Source organism: Osmerus mordax, chromosome 18 (assembly GCF_038355195.1).
Source record: "Osmerus mordax isolate fOsmMor3 chromosome 18, fOsmMor3.pri, whole genome shotgun sequence".
Taxonomy (NCBI): domain Eukaryota; kingdom Metazoa; phylum Chordata; class Actinopteri; order Osmeriformes; family Osmeridae; genus Osmerus; species Osmerus mordax.
In genome coordinates, this window is record NC_090067.1 from 8,553,488 (window position 1) to 8,579,107 (window position 25,620).

A 25,620-nucleotide genomic window follows, 5' to 3' on the forward strand; every position below is an offset into this window, starting at 1 on the left:
TCAGACCTGCTGGGACACGAATCTCATTTACTTTCATATCACAGAGAGCATGTGCCCATCTAACGGTTTAGCAGTAATTGCAGTCCTCTGTAATGTCATGTTCTCCTCCTGGCCCTCTGGCATTGTCTCTGCGTGACACACACATACACACACAAGACCATCAAAGAGACACACATATTCACTCACACAAGCACACACAAAAACAGACCCTGACACACTCTCACACAAAGACGAACACACACACATCTCTCCTTAACGCTACAAAAACACGCTATTGCCACTAGATGGAGCAACTACCCAGGACAGCTGGGGATGAGCACATCCATTCTAGATGTCAGAGGGATCCAGTGTCCTGGTCAAGACTAAATATCATCATTTTGATTACATACTTTTATTAACGTATGTATATTTGATAGGTTTCAAAATGGTTGTTTCCTGATGATAATCACACTGGTCTGATTGCGCTGCTGCGTGATTACGCACACTGTCTTGTGGACATGCGTGTGTGTGTGTGAGTGCATGCATGTCTACCCGCAGTCTCCCCTGCACTGAACATACAGTACAACCCCTCTAGGCGACTATAACCGTGTGCTTTACATGCACGCTTGAGCTTGTAAGTACTTCAAATGTCACCCTGTGTGTTAAAGAGCATGTGAAAACCACTACAGACATTAAGGTCAGGGCTGATAGGTGTTGACTTGGCCCAACTCCATTTCTCACATCTCCGTGCTCGCGGTGGCTGAGTCCACACAGCTGCCTCTCAGGGGGCTTTGTTGGGGACGACAGCTCTTGTTTTCACCCCATGGTGTCAGGCGGCAGCTGGTGGCTCTGGTGCTACCGGCCTGCCTCACACGTCAACACAAAGTCCACTCTGTCAACACAAAGTGGATCTGGAAGATGGACTTAGAACCTGAGGCTGTACACAGTGTGTGTGGACGTGAGGTGTGTTTATGTGTGTATTTGTACCTGCGTGCGTGTGCCTCTGGCAGCGACAAACTTCCGCCAGCAAGGCCCAACAATGCATTCTTTCGTTTGTCAACATCTCCTCCTCAGATTCCAGGCCTATTGTCGTCACTATGTTTCATGCTCACCGCCTAGCACTCATTTCACTCATCACTGCCATAGGAATTTCCCTCGAAGCCTCACCCCGATTGAAATCTGACAGGTGGCCTTGACTGACAGCTCGGTGTTCCATCCTGTACTTTCATCCGGGCTGTCCTTTACACGTCTTATCAGACAACAGATCGGCACCAATGAATAGCAGCATCCTATCTGCACTGGCCAGATTGATTCCACTCCCATCCTCGGCCGTCATCATCAAGATGTATGTCTTACTGATGCTCCTTTTCCTTCCCTTTGTCCTCTCCTCCTCTTTGGTCTGAGATAACAGAGCTATCCTACGGTGACGATCATCTCTAACACATGGCCCGAGTCACTTGTTGTCGGCCAGACTGCACAACTTACTTCACAAACTGATGTTAGGCGCCAAGGAAGAAGATAAATCCAGACGCGTGTTGGGAACATATGTGAATCTAATGTCCATCCACAACCGTTCTCCCATCTGCATGTGGTTTGAAACCACGGCATGGTGCTTTGGGGTGAGGGGAGGTAAAGGAGGAATGTGGATTGGCATTGCTCAAGGCTAAAGGGTGGAGTATAGTGCTGTGCAAGCCTAGGAATGAAGGACGGGTGGCTCCCTGGACAGGACTCAATGATGCGTGGAGATGTGTACATTAGAGCAGGCACTGACAGCTCTGTACAGCCCTGCTCTGTACATGCCTCTCATGCCGATCTTTCACTGGCACTGAAGCTTGGCACTGTTCCAGAAACCAGGGTCCCAATAATTAGGAATGCCAAACATGGGTATTAAAGTTGAGTATTTTAAATGACAGGGGTCTGATAGGGTCATGGCAGGGAGAGCCAGAGCACAAGTTCAGTGTGTGTCCACGGTGTATTTTTACAACAAAAGTTGAACTTATGGAGTTGATTTCTGGGTCATGTGTTTTATATTATATACATTTATATATATATATATATATATATATATATATATATCTTTGTCCTATTCCCATGTTTTTCTTTCTGTCTCTCTCACACTTTCTCTTTCTTTCTCTCTCTCTCACTCTCTCTCTCTCTCTCTCTCTCTCACACTTTCTCTCTCTCTCTCTCTCTCTCTCTCTCTCTCTCTCTCTCTCTCTCTCTCTCTCTCTCTCTCTCTCTCTCTCTCTCTCCTTCATACCAGGCTGAAGACCTCAGTGTCTCCGAGCTGGACCTCCATAAGCATAGAAAGTTTGGCACCTTCACCTTTGGACTGTTGAAGAGGAAGAAGAAGAGTAGGGGACTATCCCAAAGCACCACAGAGCTTCATGGTCCAGAGGTCAAAGGGCAAGAAGAAGAGGAAGAGGAACCTTTGGATCTAGACACCCGCACATTTTTCAGTACCGTCAATCCGTTGCCACTTGACAACCAATCACTGGCCATGGACTTCCTGAGTGATAGCCCAGATATGCGCACAGTGGACAAAATGATGCGAAGAGCACCAATAGCCACCATGCCCGAGTTTGAGTGGGAGGAGCCTATTGACGTTCAGAGAGATGTTTCTGACCATGACACAGACAGCGACCCTCACAGTATCAATATGGAAGCCAAAGGTCCTGTTTATTTAACGCCTCCCAACATCCCACCCAGCCTGCCTCCAACTGCAGTTGGTACCACAGAGAAAGGAGTGGCTTTCTCAGTCCCCCCTCTCAACAGCCTGGCCCTTGTGATTTGTGACATCCCTCTGAAAGATGCTCAGCCAGAACCTGTCCACTTAGTTACTGAAGCCTCTAGTGCTGCCTTCCCCATTGATCAACCTGAGACTGCTGCCTTATTCTCAACCAATGACCACTCCGTCCCTGAACCTGTCACCTCCCTGTCTGCCAAAGTTATCTCTGTTCCTGAAACTCCCCCTTCCATCACCAATTACATCTTTGTTCCTGAAACTCTCCCTTCCATCTTTACCAATTACATTGCTGTTCCTGAAACTCTCCCTTCCATCTCCACCAATTACATCTCTGTTCCTGAAACTCTCCCTTCCATCTCCACCAATCAAAGCTCTGTTCCTGAAATTCTCAGCTCCACATCCACAAATGATAGCTCGGTCCCTGAAGCTCTCCCTTCTATCTCCACCAATCAAAGCTCTGTTCCTGAAACTCTCCCTTCCATCTCCACCAATGATGTCTGTGTCCCTAAAATTCACCCTTCCATCTCCACCAATTACATCTCTGTTCCTGAAACTCTCCCTTCCATCTTCACCAATCAAATCTCTGTTCCTGAAACTCTCACCTCCACATCCACAAATGATAGCTCTGTCCCTGAAACTCTCCCTTCTATCTCCACCAATCAAAGCTCTGTTCCTGAAACTCTCCCTTCCATCTCCACCAATCAAAGCTCTATTCTTGAAACTCTCACTTCCACATCCACAAATGATAGCTCTGTCCCTGAAACTCTCTCTTCCATCTCCACCAATGACATCTCTGTTCATGAAACTCTCACCTCCACATCCACAAATGACAGCTCTTTTCTGTATGACTCCCTGTTTCCAGGAAGCTTTGCCTTTGCTGTCTCAGACCCCTATCCTGCAAAGGACATCTCTGAAACGAGCTTTGTCCCTGCCGTCAACACCGATCCACCTTGTGCCTCTGTTTTACCAGAACCAGACAGATTAATAAGCTCCATCATAACCGAATCAGACACACCAATCAACTGTTTTAGAACTGAAACAGACAAACCAGTCAACTCGTTTGTAACCAAAACAGGTGAACCAATCCAGTTGGCTGTAACTGAAACTGAGCCTCACACTGTCACAATGTGCCAACACGTTGACGCCGAGGTCGGTGACATAACACATTCTACTATACTTCCATCTATTACCACATCCTCTGTCCATAACATAGAGGTGCCTGACTGTGCTGCTTCAAATATCGAAGGCAGCTTCACTGTTAATGAACCTACCGGCACTAATACAGAGATCACTGTTTCAGATAGCGGCCCTTGTAGCATCTATGGTTCACTCTACGTCTCACTGTTCCCTGAAGGCTTCTCCTCCACGTCTGACCACAGCTCATCTGTCAACTCTACTCAGACGTTTGACCCATCAAACTTCCCTATAAACGCTTCACCTTCCAAGATGGCCGTCTGTCACACAGAGACAGGAGTTCCTGTTCATGAAACAGACACCCCTCATACTCACAGCGAGATCCCTATTTCAAGACCTGATCCCAACACATCCAACCCAGACTTGGATGAACGACTCCATACAGCTATCTCTGGACTCGACCAACCAGCCCAGCTGAGCAACCTGGCCCCAACCGTTCTCAGAGAAGATGTTCTAACCCCCCTCTCCCCCACCACGGTTTCCTCTGAGAACGTTCCTCATGAGAATAATAACCCAGCTGGACCTCAGCCAGACATGACCTCCACGACGGGTTCTGTTCCTCCTGTTCTCCCAGAGTCTGGTGTTCCATCAGAGCTGGCTGTACCTCAGGTTCTTCCAGAGGCTTTCCCCCTCACTTCTCCAGGTGCAGTCAGTAAGGACCACTCTTCCATTCCCAAGGCAGAGGAAGGGGTCAGTAGTCCCCCCCAGGAACGGTCCACGGTCTCCAACACGGACGACCGTCCTGGCACCTTTATGAATCTGGACGTTCCCTGCACAGAGGCTGAGACAATGGCTGCTAGCAGTGGTCCGGATACGGTTGAGACTATGGCTGTTAGGAGTGGTGAAGATGTTGTTGAGATTACAGTTTCTAGGAGTGCTCAGGATGTGGTTGATATAATGGCTACTGGGAGTGGTGAAGCTGTGTTTGAGATTGTGGTTGCAGGGAGTGATCCAAACGAAGTTCAAATGACGACAACCGAGAATGGTGAAGATGTGTTTGAGACATCACCTACTCATAGACAAGAGGCAATGGTGACAACAGAAAGTGGTCTCGGAGTGGCCGAGTCCAAGACCTGTGAGGAGAGAGAGGAGGGGAGGACGGAGGGGCAGAGTAGTGCCAGACAGATGCAGGAGTATCTAACCCTGGATGTAGAAGATACCAAAAGGGTGAGGAGGAGTGTCTTCCCTGAGGACAGTGATACAGAGAGGCTGATGGGGACAGGGGAGAGAGGAACGACAGAAGAATGGTCCCAAATTGAAGAGGCGGAACAGAAGGGGGAGGAAGAAGTACTACTGGTTCCACTGGTTCAGCATGTGCTTGGTCTTAAGGAATGTGAGTGGGCCCCACCCTTTCTTGAGAAGGACGAAGGACGAAAGGGAAACCTGAACATGCTCACACACACCCTCACACACACTTTACCGAGTGCGGAACCCTGCGCTAGCACATATACGCATCCTCCTGGCCTGTCACCGCTAGAGGAGGAGGAGCTAAAGTCAGTGGGCGCTGAGAATGTACAACAGATAATCTCTGGTAACACACAGAGAGAAGACCATCCCCTGCCCTCCCACACACTCACCACAGATAACAAGATCTTAGACACCATAAACCCAGAGAGAGAGGATTTGGACGCCCACATCGCTGAGGGAGCGGTGACAAGTGCAAAGATCACAGAGAGTGACCCACACACTACACACTACGTCACAGATAAAGTCGACTTTTCTGTCCCAGACCCAGATAGTGAGAACACACACACACTCCACGCCGTCAGAGAGGCTGCTCTCTCACACGCACTCACACACAACTCAGAGGCGGTATCCGAAACTATCACACACGTTGAACACATTGTGCTTGAGTCAGACACCCACTCTGTGGAGAGAGAAGTGATTAGTGGAGTGAGTAGTGAGGGGGAAGGCACTTTCCCTGGGCGTTCTGGGAGAGCCAGTCCGGACACTGGAGTGACAGATCAGGTAGCATCTAAGCTGTCTGTCACAGAAACACACACACACACCTTCCCTGACACACTTGTGGAGAGAGAGGACCGTCTTCCAGAAACACACCTCAGCCAGCCTGCCAGGTAAGGGGATATCATTTCATTCAATTTGTCTGTTTTATTGTACTGTATGTGTTTTTTGAAAGAGAGAGAGATGGCATTGCATAGTTTGGTGTAATCCTTCTATCTGCAATATATTGCTCAATAGGACCTTGATCATGGTTAGGTTTCACTGTTTATAGAATACTCCTGGATCAAATTGTTCAGTTGGTGCCCAGTTGGAGGAAAGAGGAGAAACTAAGTGTTGGTGTTTGTAATTCATTTCAGAGAGAATATAAATTCCTATTGTAATTTAAACTTGGTATTTGTAATGCAGTGCGATTTGACATCATGACAGTGTGGTTAGGGTAGTTAATCACTAGTTGAACAGGTCATAGGTCAGGTTGTGTTATCTCAGCGCTTTACTACTTGTAAACTCAAATTTTTACCTGCTACGTATTCCAGGCACCATGGCAACAGCACTGTGGCTGTGTGGGTGTGTGTTTACAAGTTTTTGTTCATTGCATATCTTCCCAGTTAATGTATTGAATTGGAATTAGTGACTCACTTAAATACTTGATATATACACATACTCTCTATATAATATGATATAATATATATATCAATCATGTTATATAAATACCTGCAGCAAAACTCTGGTATTCGTAAAGAATTATGGTATTTGAGTTTGAATCAAATACCATAATTACCTCGTCTGGCGTCTGCTTGCTGCAGCCGGTTGGGCTGCTGACAGAATGAGGAGTCATAGCTGAAGAACTTGAAGTGTGGTCAAGTGTAGTGTCAGAATGGTGATAACAAAGATAGTATAGACAGGTGGGTGTTTTGTTTTTGGAAGCACATGCACAAAAGAAGTACATTGACTAGTGGTCTCAGACTTTTGGATGCTGCTGTTATGTTTAATATTTGTTCTATAAAATAAAAATTGATGCATATTAGAATAGAAAACAAGACGAAACGTGACTGAAGAGTGATTTGAAGATACAGGATGACTCGGACATTGTCCACTTGATCAACAAACTATGCCTTATCCAATCAGTATTTACTCAGACCTGTCTTTTTAGAACAGTAGGATATCATTTTTGTGATATGAGGCACTACATGCTACATTAACTGGATAAGAGCGTCTGCTAAATGACTAAATGTAAAAGTAAATTCACTATAAAGGTTTTTAAGACAAAGTTGTTAGCCTACTAGCCCACTAGGTGGCGACAGACATCTAAAGTTCCTGCCTGACAGTGCATTAAAGTAATTCATCTTCTGTCATGAAATGTCCTTCAAAAGATTAATACTATTACATTTGTTGAATTTGCTGAGAATTTGGACATCTTCGCAGTCAATACCATTTTGGAAAGAACTTATCACAATGTAAATCTTGTATGAATTCCTCACCAGTCAACAAAAGGTGAGCGTACGTCAGCCTTTTTTGTGGAGCAGTTGTTAAAACCTGCCTTACTGTCAAGTCCTCTCTGTCTCTCCTGTGTAGTACAAACCTTCAGAAACATCATCACTGATGCTTATTGACACACACACACACACACACACACACACACACACACACACACACACACACACACACACACACACACACACACACACACACACACACTCACTCTCTTAACAGGTGGGGGTGGCTGGAGTTGCACTTACAATAACACACAGGAAGAAACCAGCAAAGCCACATATATACCTGCCAACAGCTCCTCTTTAGTTGTTAGAAGCATTAGCTTTTTCTCCTCAAGCCAGTTTACACCACTATCTTACCATTCAGTTAAAGCCATTGCTATGTTTTCCGCTGCTTACTACTCCTATACAAGTTGTCAGTATTTATGGTTGATTGTCAATGCCGTCACCCAAGCATCAGCAGACAGTTCCCGTAAGGACAACAGGTAGCTCAGGGATGTGTTAGTACAGCAGAGCATCCCTGCTCTGTGTCAGGTTAGGTTAGTTCAAGTTGACCAGGTTAGTGCACTACTGCCAAACTACCACCAGGGGGCTACACGGTCATATCTGTTATCAAGACAAAACAAAGCATTTGATCAAACTCAACAGTTAATGAGGATCTTGGAATGTGACTTTTACCTGTAGCATCAGGTTCTGAATGTTTATATTGGCTGTTACATGTGTGCGCGCCTGCATTTGGTGGGTGAACATGCAAAGGTGAGTGTAGAGTGGGATGGTTTGACATTAAGATTACTGACAAAATGTAAATGTAAGACGTACATGTTGAAACGGGTGAGAGCTATGTGTGGACGCCCTGCAGTGGAGGTGTGGTAGCAGAAATTAGGCCAGCTATGTACCCACCAGGATGGAGGGATGGAGAGAAAAAAGATGAAAGAAAACATGGTTTAAAGATTCAAATCGAGCAAGCTTTAACTGTCAGTGATCGGTCTCTAGCGATTATGTAATATGAAGGTGGGAGTGCCATGTCAGAGGATGGAGCGTTGAGAGATGTGAAGATAGTCAGATTCAGTTAAGGTTTAAGGACAAACGCTATTGTTTTAGCTTTTTGCAAGTGAAGAATTTCTGAAGTGACATTTCACCACAAACTGACAGTTTATTGTTGGTCACTGGCCTCTTTGAATCCTAGCACTGCTCTAATGGTGTATGAAGAAGAAATCAAGAGATATGAAGACTGCAAATGAACTTGTAGATCCCAATGAGACACATCATTACTTCTCAAATATAATCTGACAAGAAATTTCACAATGGGGACCAAACTTGTTCGATGGGATCTTCTCCCTGATGACTTGACTCCTCAAGTGAGTTTGAACCATCATTATGTCAAATATGTTCCACACCCCGAGAGACAAGGCTCTTTACATAGTAATTACAGCACTAATGTGACCTATGAGCAACGAAACAGTGTGGCTCTTCACCCAACAGGTTTCCACCTACGCTTTTAATGTCAGCAGTGAATCACATTCGTGTTTAATCATTTGATCTCGTGACATGTTCCCGCTTTTGAACTTGTGCCCAAACAACTGAAGCCCGCCCCCCTGCCCCCTGCCCCCCGCCCCCTTCCCCCCACCCCCCGCCCCCATCCTCTAACCCCAGAACCTCTACTTGCTCTGACAGCATGGTTCAAGGAAAGAAGAAAAAAAAAGTTAAGCCCGTTGCCTATTTGCTTCCACCTGATGGAAAGTCTTCACTGCTGAAAAGTGCTTTGGTGTCAGAAGGGCTTTGTTGTGATCGAATGAGCGGACCCAAACGCAGGCACAGACGGCAGGGTGGCAGTTGACTCACTGTGACCTTCGACTGTCAGCTGCTAGCTAGTGTAGCTGTGTACACAGTCTCTGTTAGTCTATGTCCTCGTGCTGTTCCTTTGCACTCAGTGGACCAGTGTAATGTTCCCAGGCTGCACTACTAGCATTGTGTTCATTGATGCAGCAATGTGTAGGCTTTGAAGATAGTTTTTCATAATTTCTGTTTAGTTTCTACTGTTTTTTTTTGTCCTTCTTCAATTGACATAGACGGCCTAGATAATGAACACACCACAATGACAAATATTCAACCAGCAACAATAATTAACTAGTGGGTGTCATCCTCTGTCCCCCAGGTCTGTGAATGTGTCAGCTGACCCCAGTCCAGCTGAGGAACAGCCTGGTTTACAGACTCAACTCATAAGAGCTGATTCGGATCCAGACGCAGAGATGAATTCCAGCTATGACATCCAGAGCACCTCAAGCACCATGTTCACATTAAGGCCATCCCACACCAGCGAGGGCTCACCCCCAAACGATTTCAAACACCGTATCCATAAAGTTTCCCTGGTGTCGGAGGATGCCTCAGCGAGGGCTGCTCCAGAGCCGGTGGACCTCAGTGGGACAGACTCCCTCTTCTCTTCCTTGCCCCCCAATGTGGAGGATGCCTCCAGCAACTCAACCCCTGGACCTGCCACCAGCCTGGCCCACTCTCCGCCAGGTGGGCCGGAGGTGGGACCTCCAGCTGCAGGGTACAAGTTGAAGCAGTTTGATGCGGAGATCCGATCCACACCTGAGCCCACAGGAGAGGAATCTGATTTCCCGTCCAGCACCTTCTCCTCCCTTACCCTGTCCCAGACTGGCCTCTACACACGACACCTGACCCGCCCCTCCCCCCTTTCCCCGGAGACGCCCGGTTTCCACGGCAACGTGGCCTGGCCGAGCGCCAGTAGCAAAGTTCAGCTGAGTAGTGTGAACGAGGCAAGGGGAGGGGCCGGGGGAGAAGGGGGGTGGAGAATTCGGAGGGGCTGGGCGGAGCCAGAAGCACCTGCAGGAGAGGAGACCGGTGAGGGAGAGAGAGAGGTAGTTGAGAGAGGGACGCAGTGGAACAAGTCAGGCTGGGACTCGCAACGACTCCCAGTGTCAGGCGTCGCGCCTGCTGCAGCCCATCACAGCCAAGATATCTACCACAACGACTTTGCTTTCTCTGGAGTGTACACGGCCACACGCGTGGAGCTCACCCCTGACCTTTCTCCGTCTTCCCCTTTGACCCCTGTGACCCCCGACCTCGGTTCCCCCTACCAGCAAGATATGGAGAACATGATGGACACCCTGAAGAGCATGGACCGCCCCAAGAGACCACGTAGCCTGCGTGGACTGCCCCCCTCACTCTTCTCTTCCTTGCCCCCCATTGTGGAGGATGCCTCCAGCACCAACTCAACCCCTGGACCTGCCACCAGCCTGTTCCACTCTCCGCCTGCCCCTGGAGCCCCAGACAAGGCCCATAATGGGGGCCCCCCCAGCAGCATACCTGTTGACCTGGGATTCAAGTGGAGCTCACCCAAGGACAAGCTCTCCCCCCTGGAAATGATGAAGCTCCAACAGAAGCAGGAGCCGGTTGGGGACAAAAACCAAGGTTTCATCCCCACAAGGAGGACCTCACTGGGCTCGGATTCCTCCCATGACAGCTCCCCCTCTTATCTGAATGGGGGAGGTGGCGGGGGTAATCCCCTGACCCCTGGATCCACCTCTCGTCTGGACAACAGCTTCCTGTTCTCCGGCTATCGCCAGGGCTCCATGGAACAGCCATCCGTGGAGAACGACAGGGTAAAGGCCAAGGCCTATCTCTCCAGAGCGACCTCGCTTCCGGACATCGGAACTTCGAATGACCGCTTGAGCTTCTCCTTCAACGGTATCCCCAACACTGGCACAGGCACTGTTACTGGCACTGGAACAGACAATACCGTCCCCTCCCGTTACGAGCGCTTGTCCTTCCTCGTGTCCTCCTCGTCCCTCACAGGGGCTCCGGACAGCAACTCGCGCATCAGCAGACCTCCACCGCTCCAGCTCCTCTCCTCCCCCACCTCAACCGAAGAGCGAACCTTCTCTTCCCCCTCACACCTGCTCAGCCCCACAGCCTCCAGCGACCTGCAGCGCTCCTTCTCCATGGAGGCCCTCACAGCCAGGTTCAACCACAACCAAGCCCAGAACCAGGCTCAGATCCAGAGCATGGGTGCCATGAATGGCATGGGTGGTAGTATGGGCTCCATTGGCTCCATGGGGTTCCAGAGGAGCTTCAACAACGAGGGTACCTCAGGGGGAGGAGGGACACCCCTCTTCAACAGTGTCCATGGGGGCTCCCACTTTAACCCTGAGCCAGAACCAGAGAAGATCCAGATGGTGCCCAAGTACAGAGCCTTCCCTGATGCCTATGTAAGTACTGTCTCACACATCATCAGTGATGACGGCAGTGTTTTGAAAAACCTAGGGAAAACGGTATGGTGTTGTTTAGCACTTAACATTTCATTACAAATGTTTAGCATTGATAATTAAGTGCAAGAGCACGACCATCTAAACAGGGCCGTTAAATGTTGAGACCCGGGACAGGGGTTCATTCAGATGAGATTTGTTCATGTTCGAATAAGAGACATCTAATAGTGAAGGGTCTGGATTTTCCTGTTCTGGTTGGATGGGAATGTCACCCTCCTATCTTGGGCACAGAGGCAGGTGTGAGAGTGCTGTAATGGTAGCTGGCTCTGAGGTGATGTGATACAATAGATCCGACCCTTCTACATTACCTCAGTCGGTTCACAATACCTGCTCTCCCTGGCTCTGTTTAATGTACTCTAGTGTACAGTCTCTGGCTTCAGATCATCTCACAAGAGGAGTGCAGAGGCGTTTAGCTTCATACTATTTAAAAAGATGAAGTCAAAGTTTTTGTCTCTTCTAATGAGGTGTTTTAGGTGCTTGATGCCTGCTCTATCGCTCTCTATAACTGCATACAAAAAGTTCAAAAGACAGCTTTTTCATAGCTATACACACTCATGCTCCGGTGTACAGTACACAGACATTCCATGTCGTAGATTAAGTTGTACTTTCTCAACGAGAAAAGCCGTCTGCAGCACTGCACTGCCGTTATGGAGTACCAATGCTGACGCCCAGTTTACCAGCACTATCTCCACCGTATTAAAACCACCTGACCTGTGATGCCCTGAGGGTTATGACAAGCAACAGGCCTTCTTTATCAATCTATATCAATTTAAACAATCTCATGCATTGATACAGACAGCAGGTCACGTTGAATGCCGAGCAACATGCAGATACTGTCAACGTATTTATCTTTTTAACACTGAGGCCACTCATTCAAGTGCACGTTGACTCCTATTTATAATATCATCTGTGTTTTATTGCACCAGGAAGCAGTTTCTTGTGTTCAGCTGCAGAGTTGATCTCCTGGAAACGTACTCTCATGTGTTTGAGTGTATGAGCACGTGACTACAGAACGATCCTCTCCCATTCCATGCTTGTTGTGTGTATTTGTCTCGCTGTGTGTGTGTTTGTGTGTGTGTGTGTGTGTGTGTGTGTAAGTGTTCCAGATATCCAGTAGCCACCCCCCCAGGCCACTGTTCACTGTCAGAGCAGGTCTCAGGTTTCTGAGTGTCACTGAGACATTGAGACTGCTGCTGTTGTGCCAGCCATGCTGTGCCTGCTCTATAGCATCAGCAGCCAGTAGTATCCTGGTACTCCAGCTTTCAGGCCGGAATAGACTAACCCAGGCTAGGAACAGTCAGGACAGTCTAGGCCCGATCAGACCATGCCAGGGAGGACATGTCATTCCGAGCTGGCCTCTTATCATGTGGGTGTTGGCCGGTTACAAAGGGAGAGTTTTGTTTGACCGTTTACAGCCTCATCCTGGTTTCCCTATGTCAACTGAGAGAGAGAGAGAGAGAGAGAGAGAGAGAGTATGACACCCAGGAGCAAGAGAAGATAGGGGACGATATAATGAAGTCATTCTGACACGTACTCACAGTGTTGGAGTGTCTGTGGTTTCCAGGACTTTCTCACACCCAGTGGACCTTAACCTGTGCTCCACCCGGCATAGAAAGAGGGCAGCCAGGAGTCCCCTACCTCTGACCAAACAAAACCCCTGCATCAAAAAATATATTGTAGCATTTATTTTCAAATACATGTATATTTTCTCTGCTGGAAATTCATAAATATTAATATTAAATGGGGAGAGTGGAGGGTCTAACTACATTATGGAACCTCTTGGGATTCCACCTGACTGGTTGATGATTAATTAGTCTCCCAGGCCTCCTTTGCCAGCCTGTCTGCACACTGCAGCATCATTAATGTTGGCGTGGCACTGACGCCTTGGCTGGGCACCCCACCTTGCATTTTGCTATAACTATCCAGTCCTGCAGATACACGCACACATACTGCCACACCTCCACCCTATGTCTCTGCTGTTTACCTTCTCTACAAACCTGCCTCTGTACTCTAAACTGAGTTGATGAATTGGCCTGCCGGTGCAGGAGGAGGAGGAGGAGGAGGAGGAGGGATGAAAACAATTAGGTGTTCTCCTCTTCTCTCTCTCTCCTTTTGTCTTCCTGTTCATGTCTGTGCACGGTGTGGAAGGCACCGGGGCCTGCTGCCGAGACAGCATGTTCCCAGCCTCAGGGAGACTCGCTGTCTGTCTGTCTGTCTGCCTGTCTACCTGTCTCTCTATCTACCTGTCTGCCCACCTTTCTGTCCGCCTGGCCTGTCTGTGTACCTGTCTAGCTGTCTCCCTGCCTATCTGTACCGGGTATCTCTTCCAGCCTGTTGAGCTGCATGCCTGGCTGAAGGCCAATCTTCTCCCCAGGTTCACATCCCTTCTTAGTTAGTCAGCTCTGAACCTCCTGTGAGTCAAACGGAGAGGTGAACTGATCTGCCAGACGACCTATGAATCAGTTACCTTGACCTTCAACATCGCCTACAGTGGCATTTAGAGTCAAATCCCTGTGGCTTCCACTCTTTCATACACACGTACAGTAATCACCCCACTAAAACTACACCTGACAGGGAATCTCACCGTTGGTGGGCCCAATCCCAGTGGAGCGGAGACCACAGCATCTGTCATCACTCTTTCTTCTGGTTTGACTGCCTCACTGGGCTCACTGCTCTGATTGTGTTGTTGTAGCTGATCTCCGCTAACACGCTTGTGTGGTGTTGGGCTCGTCGGTTATGACAGCAGCGGAGGAGGGTTCCAGGGCTTCCACTTGAGTGACATACGCCAATGTTGTGGTTGGTCACGGCCAGGTGAGACCTAGCAGTCTCTCAGTCTCAACAGAAGAAGCACGTAACACAAAACACTTGGAACATCTCCAAGAACCCTTAAAACAACATCTTATAAAGCCTTCAAACCCAGCACACCTTGGACAAACTCAAGTCTTTTGACACTATTCAATGATGCCTCCTTGCGATCTGTAACAAGTTGAGTCTCTGCTTTGACATTTGCCACTGGCATTGGAGACCCAGGTTTTCTGCATGGTATCAGGTGGGCCTAACCCTAAGATATTTGGCTCAGTACTTGCCTTTCTCTCATAGAGGCATTTCCGCATTGTAATACTATCTCGCGCTACTCATTATATTGTGTCAGAGATATTTCAGTCTCCTCTCCATCTCTTCAGCTCATTCTCACTGAGAACAGGATCCATGTGTTTCTGTGTGTGCAGTCAGGACAGGACGGATGACGTTGAGGACATGTCACCGTAGCGAACAGGTCACGGAGGGAGCCGCTGACCCATTTGAATCGAGAGCCCTGTGCTTTCTTGAGCTGCGGTTTCCATGTCCGCTCCTTTGTGTTAGGAAAAGCTGTGTCATGTGATCCGGATTAAAGCGCCAGAGAGAGGGCATAGCAGCCACCAGAACGCCAGTGACCCCCGCATTCACACACACAAACGTTCTGTGGTCTCATTTGTAAATGGACCGCCCTCCACCCCCCTCTGTTTGTACACATTCCAGCATACCAGACATGGACTTACCTCACAAACAGGTGTCTAAGAACAAGACGCTGAGGAGGCTTGTAGTTTATCAACACTTCTCAAAGTGGTTGTTTAGTTGTCAAAAATGTGCTCGTCAGCTCCCCAAGCCCCCCCTTGTATTCCAAACATCCTGCTATACAGGTTTGGTTCATTAGAAGTCATGCACGGTGTGTTAGGTGTTAGGTATGTCGGTTTGTGTGTGTGTGCATTGTTGTATCAATTCTAACAGCTGGAATGGTGTAAAGGGAATGTATTGTAGCTGTGGTGAGTTTCATTGTGTATTGCTTCTGTGTTGGAGGACTGAAGAGGCATGGTGTGTTAATCAGTAACAACTTGGTATTTAGAGAACATGTTGGGATTGTGTCGGATTGAGACACATCAAGCTTCCTAATCTCATTCAGTAGACGCTATGAGATGACAGGCAGTAGTGCAGCATGCCATGTTATGTGGTATAGCACATAGCATGTCTGACTGAATGTATTTGAATGAGATAACTTGAAAAAACAACCTGTTTTCTTTCTGTTTGCAGCTCACCAAGGAGAAGGAGCATGGCAAGCTTAACCCCCGCCCAGGAAAGGTAAGTCTACAATGCAAAACAACCAACTCTATCCCTTGCTTGAGAAAATCACACCTTTCCGTTCAGGTATTCATGTCACCCCCATTTAACACACATAACACACTGAGGAACACATGACGCCAGCTAAAAGACATTCCCTTACTGTAGCTTTCCCAGTAACCGATAGTGACAGTTGCCATAGGCAACTGATTAACCTTTGTTGCAGACAACTTAAAGGTAAAGAGTTCTAGAACTTCCTCGACCCCCCCGACCATTTAAACATCCCCACCAATAATTCAATGGTAGTGTTGGCATATAAGCTAATAAAAATGTTTGTCTCCATCAATGTTAAAACCAGACGTACACTTAACTTGTACGTAGCCATACCTAGTCTACTTTTTACTGTGTTAAATACGTGGAAACCAACGTCCCATTTCCCATTGGGTGAACCTGACAACATTTCTAGTCACTCATTCAAATCAGATTATGCAAGTAACCTGTGCTCAACTTTGACATGAGGATAATTATGTTTTATGTATTTTCATTCTGAATCTCAAACTTTCTTTGGCAGTGACTGCAGTATCACTTGCCAGGCCTTTTGTTTGAGCTTCAGTCATGTACTTCTGATAAATATAAGCAATTACCCTGCTATTGCTTGTCACTTGTCACATTTCCTACACATATTTGCATATAGCAGATTGTGTGGGTGGTGCTTACGTGTGTGTGTGTTGGTGTAAGTGCCTGTGTGTCTGTATAAGGGGGTTTAATTAAATGTCAAGCCTGTTCCTGCTTGCCATTGAAAGCCTGGTTTCAGTAAGTGAGTTCCCATACTGTAGGAGTACACCTGAAGGCTACACTGACCTTTAACTGTCAATGCTTCCTCCAAAGTTCTTTTCCAGCCTTCAGGCCTACACAGGAACAATGCATACTGGGTTCTATTGCTATATGGATAAAGTCACATACCCATTTTGACACTTGACACAGTTAACACACAAACTCGAGGCATTCTAAGGACTGAGTCTGGGATACAGTCTGTACTGTGGTGTTCAGCTTCCAGTGAGGGGAGTGGAGGTTGAGTACTGACGTGACATGTGTATGTATGTGTGTGTGTGTTCAGATGTTCATCTTCGACGAGGCTGGCATGTGCGGCCAGAGAATCGAGGTGCGCGGTGATGTCATCGACGCCACGCCCTGGCAGCTACAGGAGACCATCTCCATCAGGGTGGTCAGAGGAGGGTAGGTTGTGACGTGCACACGCACACACGCGCACACAAGCATGCACACAAGAATGATTTCACTTGCGCGAGCGACACGCTGCAAACACTCAGCACGCTTCTGATGCTTGCGAACAACATGCACACCATGCACACCATGCACACGCTCACACGCTCACACGCTCACACGCTCACACACTCACATGCTCACATGTTGCCTGCAGCTGGGAACATTCAGTCAACCACACGCAAACTGTCAAATATTTGGCATAACAAAAGATCAATTGGGTGTTCCGTAGGTCTGGCACAGGTCACGTAAACGTTTAGTGTGCTTTGGTTGTAATTAAACACCTGAACCTGTGAGATGACCTCTAAGACTAGACGCCATGGTCCGGGTGCAAACTACAAGTGTATGAAAACAAGTTGAATTAAGCTGCATGAACATACTGCACAGAATATCTCTCTATTCTTTAAGTCTAACTTTGTCTGCACTTTTGAGGAGGTGTATGTTAATATACTTACGTCATGAAACTTGAATTTGAAGCACACGCACCCACTTTCTCGCTGTCTTTGTCTCACATACACACCTGTTTGCACGCACATGCACACACACACACACCTGAAACTACTCCAGGATGGGTATTACGAAAAACACGGTACATGCTTTGTTGTGTGGTCTGTTTTCATACTAGAACCAAACTGGATTACTGGATCTATACAAATAGTGTCTTTAAATACCATATTTTTTTGATTAAACACTGCAGCGTTTATTCGAGGGCGGCATTTATTCGAGGGCGGCGTTTAATTAGTAACAAAGATGTAGTGAATTGTAGCTGCAGTGCGGCAATAGACAAACAAAGAATAGTCAAGGATGTCAAACACAAAGCCTAGTGTAAAATTGAAACTGCACGTTTAGTCGGGTGCGAACCATTCACAACGCTTTTACAAAGACCCCACTTACAATGCTTCGTTGCTGGCATTGTGACAATTGAATCACGCAGCCAATCAGACTGTCGTGTTTATATATGTATAGAAAATACTGTGTTTTAATTTAACCAATTAAATAAACGTTTTCAGATTTTTTTTTGGTGCGGCGTTCGAGGGCGGTGTTTATTACACAATGTTCATTATTGGTGCAGCGTTTATTCGAGGGCGGCGTTTATTACACAATGTTCATTATTGGTGCAGCGTTTATTCGAGGGTGGCGTTTATTTGAGGGTGGCATTTAATCGAAGAAATACAGTACTTTAGGTGTCTTTTTATTGTGTGATGATGAGTTGAATATCAAAGTGCATAAACTAGTCAAAGAGGGTCTTTGTACATATGTACATGAAAAGCCATGTGCCTGTAATGTCTTTGAATTGTCTCCAGAGGTGCAAATGATTGTTTTTATTGGACGCATAATTCTCATCCGTCTGAACTAGTCTGACTCACCCAGCCCTGTGGACACCATGCCCCTCCATCTCTCTGTCTCTTTCTCTCACTCTATCACGCTCTCTCTCCCTCACTCTATTTATCTGTCATTCTCGCTCTGTCTCACTCTCTCTGTCTCTTTCTCTCCCGCTCTCTGTCTCTTTCTCCCCTCCCTCCCTCTCTCTCTCCCTCTCTCCCCTGAGGCCTAGAGCTTGTCACGAGTATTAATCCGTCTTTCATTAGCATCTCATACTCTAGCTTGCTAGGAGGAAGTTCAGTGTACCATAGCAGGTGTGTGTGTGTGTGTGTGTGTGTATGTTCTGAACATGGGTGTGAGGTGCATAATTACGTGTATGTTTGTTGAACACTTACATAACCATCTTTTAGCATATCCTACGATCTAATGTGGCAAATGAAAAGACGGAAAAATGTCCGACATCAACGCCATCTTCAGGGTGCCTTCTCATGATTTGTTTCTAAACGCCACAACACGAAACACTGAAGCACGTTGGATTGCACCTTGAATACGTAGCTTCAACTTCTTGCTCCATGTCTCTCGCTCTCTCTGTCTCTCTGTCTTTCTTTCTGCGTAGCTGGGTGCTGTATGAGAAGCCCAACTTCAAAGGGGAGAAGATAGCTCTGGACGAGGGGGACATCGAGATCACCTACCCCTTCGACCCCCCCGAGGAGGGGATGGAGGACGGGCAGCAGCAGCAACAGCAGCAGAAGCAGCAGAGCGGACAGAGCGACCAGAGGGAGCAGAACGAGACGGGGCAGCAGAACGGAGAGATGGACGACGGGGAGAAGGAGAACGGGGGCCAGGAGGGAGAGGAAGAAAAGGCTATTCCTGTCAGGAGGTTCATCATAGGATCTATTCGCAGAGCTGTCAGAGTAAGAGAAGTCCAGCTCATACACACCCATTCAAACCTGGTCATACATGTGACCTTTTTCCAATGTATAGCACCCTCTAGTGTCTGACGATCCTAGTACATCTACATCACAGCTACAGGGGCTCTGTGGAAGTCATTAACGTATCGATCAATTTGCCTCCCTTGCCCTCCTCCCCAGGACTACAGTGTTCCAGAGATCAGCCTGTTCCCAGAGGAGAACGCCGAGGGGAAGAAGGTCACCTTCAGGGACACCTCCGAAGACGCCAGGATCTTCGGCTTCCCCATCAAGGCCAACTCCATCATCATCAACGCTGGACTGTGAGTTTCTAGTTATCCAGTGTGTAGCTAGCTAGCAGTGGAAGGGCTCTCTGGGTGGAGGAGTTCTATAGTGACGGTATTCTGTGTGCTCCCTCTTCTCCCCCCCACCTCCCCAGGTGGCTAGTGTATGCCGAGCCCTTCTTCCAGGGTATCCCCAAGGTTCTGGAGGTGGGGGGGTTCCACAACCCTGCGGCCTGGGGCGTGGAACAGCCCTACGTGGGCTCAGTACACCCCCTCAAAATAGTGAGAGCCTCTTGTTATTCCTTCTGGAGCCATAGACCTGTAGCAATATCATTCCATTGTTTTTAGCTAGTTATGGAAGTTGACCATGCTGTCTCCAATTGCAGGGTGAACCGAGAGTGGAGAAACCCAACGAGGCGAAGGTGAGAACATACACCAGTAACAGCTGATCCAAACACACATCTTCCCACTTTGACACTGGAGCTCAGACTGAGAGACAGTACAGTAGCATGACATATAGAAATATGTTTGTTACATATAGTGGATCTTCTTCTGCTGTTTGCTCTGGACTTCTGTGCTAACTTGTGTGTGTGTGTGTGTGTGTTTGTGTTTGTGTCTAGCTGGTGATCTATGAGAAACCCTACTTCACTGGCAAGACCAGGACCATCTATTCCAACATGAAGGACTTCATGACCAGGGTGGAGCGCAGTCAGATTGCCTTCATGTACAGCGCTGGTTCCATCAAAGTACAGGGAGGATGGTGAGCAACAAAAACACGGATGAACTTAGATCTTAATGCAGTGAATCATTAGGATCTCCATGTAGAGATCAAATATATTTACCTATAATATAAAATAAAATACAAAAATACATTGCTTATGTGTGCATGTGTGTGTGTATCTTGTTGTGTGTCTCTTGGTGTGTGTGTGTTTTGTCTCACACCCTGTCTCTGTCTCCTCCAAGCTGGGTGGGGTATGAGAAGGAGGGTTTCCGTGGCTACCAGTACCTGTTGGAGGAGGGGGAGTATCACGACTGGCGGGTGTGGGGGGGTCACAACGCTGAGCTACGCTCTATCAGAGTCCTGAGGGCGGTGAGTGACCACGCCATGGACCGTACCATTACCAAACACCCCTGTCACTGGTTGAAAGTGACAATGGTCATGTGAAAACAGCATTCTCAAATCCTTTCATTGCTCATGTCAACTGTCAAAAAGTGAATAGGTCCCCAGCACATACATAGAATACAGTTTTCATCCCTTGTTGATTTTACTACCCGGTTTTAGTCATTAGTCACATGCAGACAGTTTGTTTCAGTTACCTCACCACACAACATCCTTGTGACCCCTGACTTCTGTATGCCTGACCCTCTACAGGACCTGACGGAACCCATGCTGGTGATGATTGAGCAGCCGGAAGGCGAGCTGGAGGAGGGGCAGCAGGTGGAGGAGAACAGCTTCGAGGTGACGGAGGCCATCCCTGACGTCGAGCTGTTTGGTTACCGCCCCACCACGCGTTCCGTCAACGTCCTCAGCGGAGCGTACGTCCACACACCCAACCCTGACCACACACCTCACCCTGACCACACACCCCACCCTGACCACACACACACCTCACCCTGACTACACACCTCACCCTGACCACACACATACCTCACCCTGACTACACACCTCACCCTGACCACACACATACCTCACCCTGACTACACACCTCACCCTGACCACACACACACCTCACCCTGACCACACACACACCTCACCCTGACCACACACCTCACCCTGACCACACACACACCTCACCTGACCACACACCTCACCCTGACCACACACCTCACCCTGACCACACACACACCTCACCTGACCACACACCTCACCCTGACCACACACCTCACCCTGACCACACACACACCTCACCTGACCACACACCTCACCCTGACCACACACCTCACCCTGACCACACACACACCTCACCTGACCACACACCTCACCCTGACCACACACCTCACCCTGACCACACACACACCTCACCTGACCACACACCTCACCCTGACCACACACACACCTCACCTGACCACACACCTCACCTGACCACACACCTCACCCTGACCACACACACACCTCACTTGACCACACACCTCACCTGACCACACACCTCACCCTGACCACACACCTCACCCTGACCACACACACACCTCACCTGACCACACACCTCACCCTGACCACACACACACCTCACCTGACCACACACCTCACCTGACCACACACCTCACCCTGACCACACACACACCTCACCTGACCACACACCTCACCCTGACCACACACACACCTCACCTGACCACACACCTCACCCTGACCACACACAGACCACACAGATGAGACTGAGATTTGGGGTGAATGTCAGAGTGGAGGTTTTACAGTTGTACCACAGAGCTCTGCTTCTGAATGTTTAACAGTGAACAGGGGTTATTAGTGAAAGAGTGTGGAGTGTTTGTGATGGAAACACCTGCTCTTCCAACATCTCCTCTCCCTCCTCTCTACCTTTCCTCCTCCCTCCAGATGGGTTGCCTACTCCCATGTGGACTACTCTGGCGAGCAGTACATCCTGGAGAAGGGTTTCTATAACAACTGCGCCGACTGGGGTTCCCAGGACAACCGCATATGTTCCATACAGCCCATCCTACTGGTGAGGAGCCCCCAGAGGAGGTGGAGGGAGGGAGGTGAAAAGTCTGGGCTCTAACATGAAGTGTGTGTGTGTGTGTCTTCTTCAGGCTGCTGGTGAAAGCCACGGTTCCAGGAATGAGGTGAGAGAGCCTGATCCCTGTCCTCAAAGCTGCAGTGCCTCACACAGTGCATGTAACCTAGTACAATAATAACAGTTAGATACTAACGCCATCTGATGGTGACTATTATATTGCACGTAACCACCAGCTGTAACATCCAGCAGAGAAAGATCTGCGTGTGTACCAGTCCCATGCATGTGTGGGTGTGTGTCATCAGGTGGTCCTCTACTCTGAGACAGACTTCCAGGGAGAGTGTCATATGTATGACCAGGCCCAGGAGACCCTCGCTGACAGACTGCTGGCCAAGTCCTGCAGAGTCATGGGAGGAAGGTGAGGAAGGCAAAGAGGAGGGGGGGGGGGGGGGGGGGGGGTAGTTGGTTAGAGGCAAAACAGACATTGCAAAGGGTACAAAAAAAACTACATATTTTCCGAAGAAGAGATTTTTTAATTATGTGAATGGGTTAAGGTATTTTAGTAGTGCTTGTCTGTTCTTGGCCATGCTAAACAATGACTGTGAGTTTGACTGTGTGTGTGTGTGTTGGCAGCTGGGTTATGTATGACGCAAAGAGCTACAAAGGGGACCTGTACGTGCTTTCAGAGGGAGACTACCCCAACTTCAGCAGCATGGGCTGTCCCTCCAGCTACGTGATCCGCTCCCTCAAACCTGTTCCTCAGGTCAGAACCCTCACCGGGATTCCTGGACTGTTCTCAATCCCTTTCGTGCCTTTCCAGCTCTCCAATATATTTCCTGGCAATTTCTTACCGGTACATTCCATTGTTTCACTTTGTGCCTTACTGAGAATTCTACCCCCCCTCCCCCCCCCCCTCCTCTTGCCCCTCCATCCCACACAGATGTTCTCGTTGCCCTCCATCTCTCTGTTTGGCCTGGAGTGTCTAGAGGGTCGTGAGATCACCATAGACACAGACATGGTCAACATGCTGGAGGAAGGCTACAACAACCACACCCTGTCTGTCAGGGTCAACAGTGGCAGGTCAGTGCCTTGTGTCTGTTCCAAATCGGATTATGCTGAGTAATTTTGCTGCTTGCATTTGCCATCCTATCACAAACCACTGACGCTTTGGTGCGTGTTATGTGTCCTCCACACATGCAGCTGGGTGTTGTGTGAGCACAGTAACTACAGGGGGCGTCAGTTCCTGCTGGAGACCATGGAGATTCCCAACTGGCCCAAGTTCAGCCAGCTGCACACCATAGGCTCCATGTACCCTGTGCGACAGGTCAGTGGTTCACTATGGCCCTGTTCCTCAAAAAATAACGACATACACACAGCTAACAGGATTTTACGCTGACTACTGACTACCATCTTGTGGCAATGCAGAGAAATAGAAGTAGAATAGTAGTCCATCATGAAATGTTTCTTATCTTTTTGGCAGAGGCGGCGCTTCTTCTGTATCAAGAATAAAGAGCGAGGTCACTTCCTGTCGATCCAAGGAGGCGTAGAGGAGTTGAAGTCGGGGCGGGTGGTAGTGATGGAGACGGTGGAGGGAATGAGCGAAGTCTGGTTCTACCAGGACGGACTGATCAAGAACAAGGTAGCCATGCACGCACACACACACACACACACACACACACTGTTGAATCACTGTCTGTCTTGTTGGAGAATCCTGAGAAGCCAAACAGTGTTTTGGAATAAATTCCTACAGTATGTGAATGATATTTGGATGTAATCGCAGACGTATTATTACGGAAAGTATTAGCACTTTCAATATTGTGTTTGTGTGGTCTGACTACTCCCCCCCCCCTCCCCCCAGCTGGCTCCCTCCATGAGTCTCCAGGTGATGGGCAACGTGGAGGCGGGGGCCAAGGTGGTGCTGTGGTCAGAGACCCGCCAGCCGGTCCAGACCTGGTCCGCCCAGATGAACGGGCCCGTGGTCAGCCTCACCTTCCCTGGCATGGTGCTGGACATCAAAGGTAGGGCCGTATCACAGATACAGAGCAGACCCACCTAGCACTGAACCGAATGGCAGGTTCCTTATTACGTTTGATTCGGGTTATGTTGACATGAATAGCTTAATCACCTGTGTCTCTGCTCTCTCTGTCCGCCTCCAGGAGGTAAGACCTATGACAGGAACTTTGCAGTGATCATGCCGGAGAGTGAGGAGAGACCCTGCCAGCAATGGGAGCTAGAGATTCTGTAACGTAACAGCAACCTTCCCTCAACCTGGCTGCAACAAACCCTGGCAACCAACCTGCAAACTTTTCTTCAGCTTTACATCAGCAGTCACTCAACCATTTATCGAGTTAATCTTCCTTTGACTTGGAGTCAACCATCTCACACACCTGTCTTCAATATCCCGCACTGTTTTTGATCACCTAACTCTTTCTCAACTGCTCAGAACTTGTGTGTGAGTTTGTGAATGTGGATTCAGCCTGTAGAGGGTGCTGCAGACTCTGCTCCCAGATAGACACTCCCCACACTAACGCAGACTGCTGCTAACCCAGAGAAGGTACTGGGTACACTATGCAACCAGTTGGAAGTTCATGTTCGACATGGAGTCAGATGTTGTGGGCATTTCTACATGCATGGACTGCATGAGACTTGAAAAGATCTAGCAAAAATTGGCTCAAGCCCAACTTTGTGGTGAACAGACAAGAACCTTTTTACACTTGACTTTGGGGGGTTTCTGTTTACAGTGCTGTAGCTATGATGGTCTGCTGTACTTAAAACATTGTGCTCTCACCACTTTATAGGTTGCTTCAGTTTCAAACCACTTAAATGTCCTAATTGAAACTCTACCCCCTTATCTATGAAGTAATCAACTGTATAAGGTTCAAAACGTTTTTTTATTCATTAGTTAAAACATGATCAAAGTCTTATCTGTCTATAGAATGTACTTTATCATGTATGAATGGGAAATATGACCAAATGAAGCTTTTCCTAATGTAAAGTAATGCTATGGGGATTTGGGTGCTCTTACAGTTGATGGTATTCTGTTAAAGTTGGTGTTTATGTTTATGCAAAGGGTGATGTTTTATAGATGTCACACATAAATAATATGGTCAACAAACACTTTGAATACACAGCATGTCACATTCTTTTCTGTACAGCTCCCAGTGTCTCACGTCTGCGTTGATATTGAGGTATTTTGTGAAATGTATTATAACAGGGAGTGGTTTTAAAATATCTAATAAAGATACTGAATTAAATCAACTGGGTTATTTATCTACAATTGTATAATGATTGTGACAAAACCTATCAAATGTTTGAACTCCAGAAAGACTTAGGCATTTGCTACTGCGTCAGCCAATGGCGATCCTTATGAATGAATAATAAACAT

The 25,620-nt window shown here is 47.9% G+C and overlaps 1 protein-coding gene across 1 annotated transcript; it reads left to right on the plus strand.

Moving 5' to 3' along the window:
- Positions 1-5,616: 5,616 nt before the first annotated feature.
- crybg2 (crystallin beta-gamma domain containing 2) lies at positions 5,617-25,489 on the plus strand. Its single transcript, XM_067256137.1, has 20 exons — positions 5,617-5,994; positions 9,527-11,603; positions 15,726-15,773; positions 16,870-16,988; positions 18,973-19,270; positions 19,448-19,587; positions 19,704-19,830; positions 19,935-19,970; positions 20,169-20,308; positions 20,512-20,638; positions 20,921-21,084; positions 22,100-22,226; positions 22,312-22,344; positions 22,541-22,653; positions 22,869-22,998; positions 23,176-23,315; positions 23,436-23,559; positions 23,716-23,874; positions 24,094-24,253; positions 24,392-25,489. The coding sequence occupies exons 2-20, from the start codon at positions 9,621-9,623 to the stop codon at positions 24,478-24,480; spliced, it is 4,257 nt and encodes a 1,418-aa protein (XP_067112238.1). The 5' UTR covers positions 5,617-5,994; positions 9,527-9,620; the 3' UTR covers positions 24,481-25,489.
- Positions 25,490-25,620: the final 131 nt, after the last annotated feature.

Excerpts from the sequence above, each read along its gene's own strand:
- crybg2 (XM_067256137.1), top strand. The coding sequence starts at position 9,621 with ATGAATTCCAGCTATGACATCCAGAGCACCTCAAGCACCATGTTCACA. Across the intron at positions 19,831-19,934 it reads CAGTACACCCCCTCAAAATA|GGTGAACCGAGAGTGGAGAA; the intron begins GTGAGAGCCTCT and ends CTCCAATTGCAG. Across the intron at positions 24,254-24,391 it reads CATGGTGCTGGACATCAAAG|GAGGTAAGACCTATGACAGG; the intron begins GTAGGGCCGTAT and ends GTCCGCCTCCAG.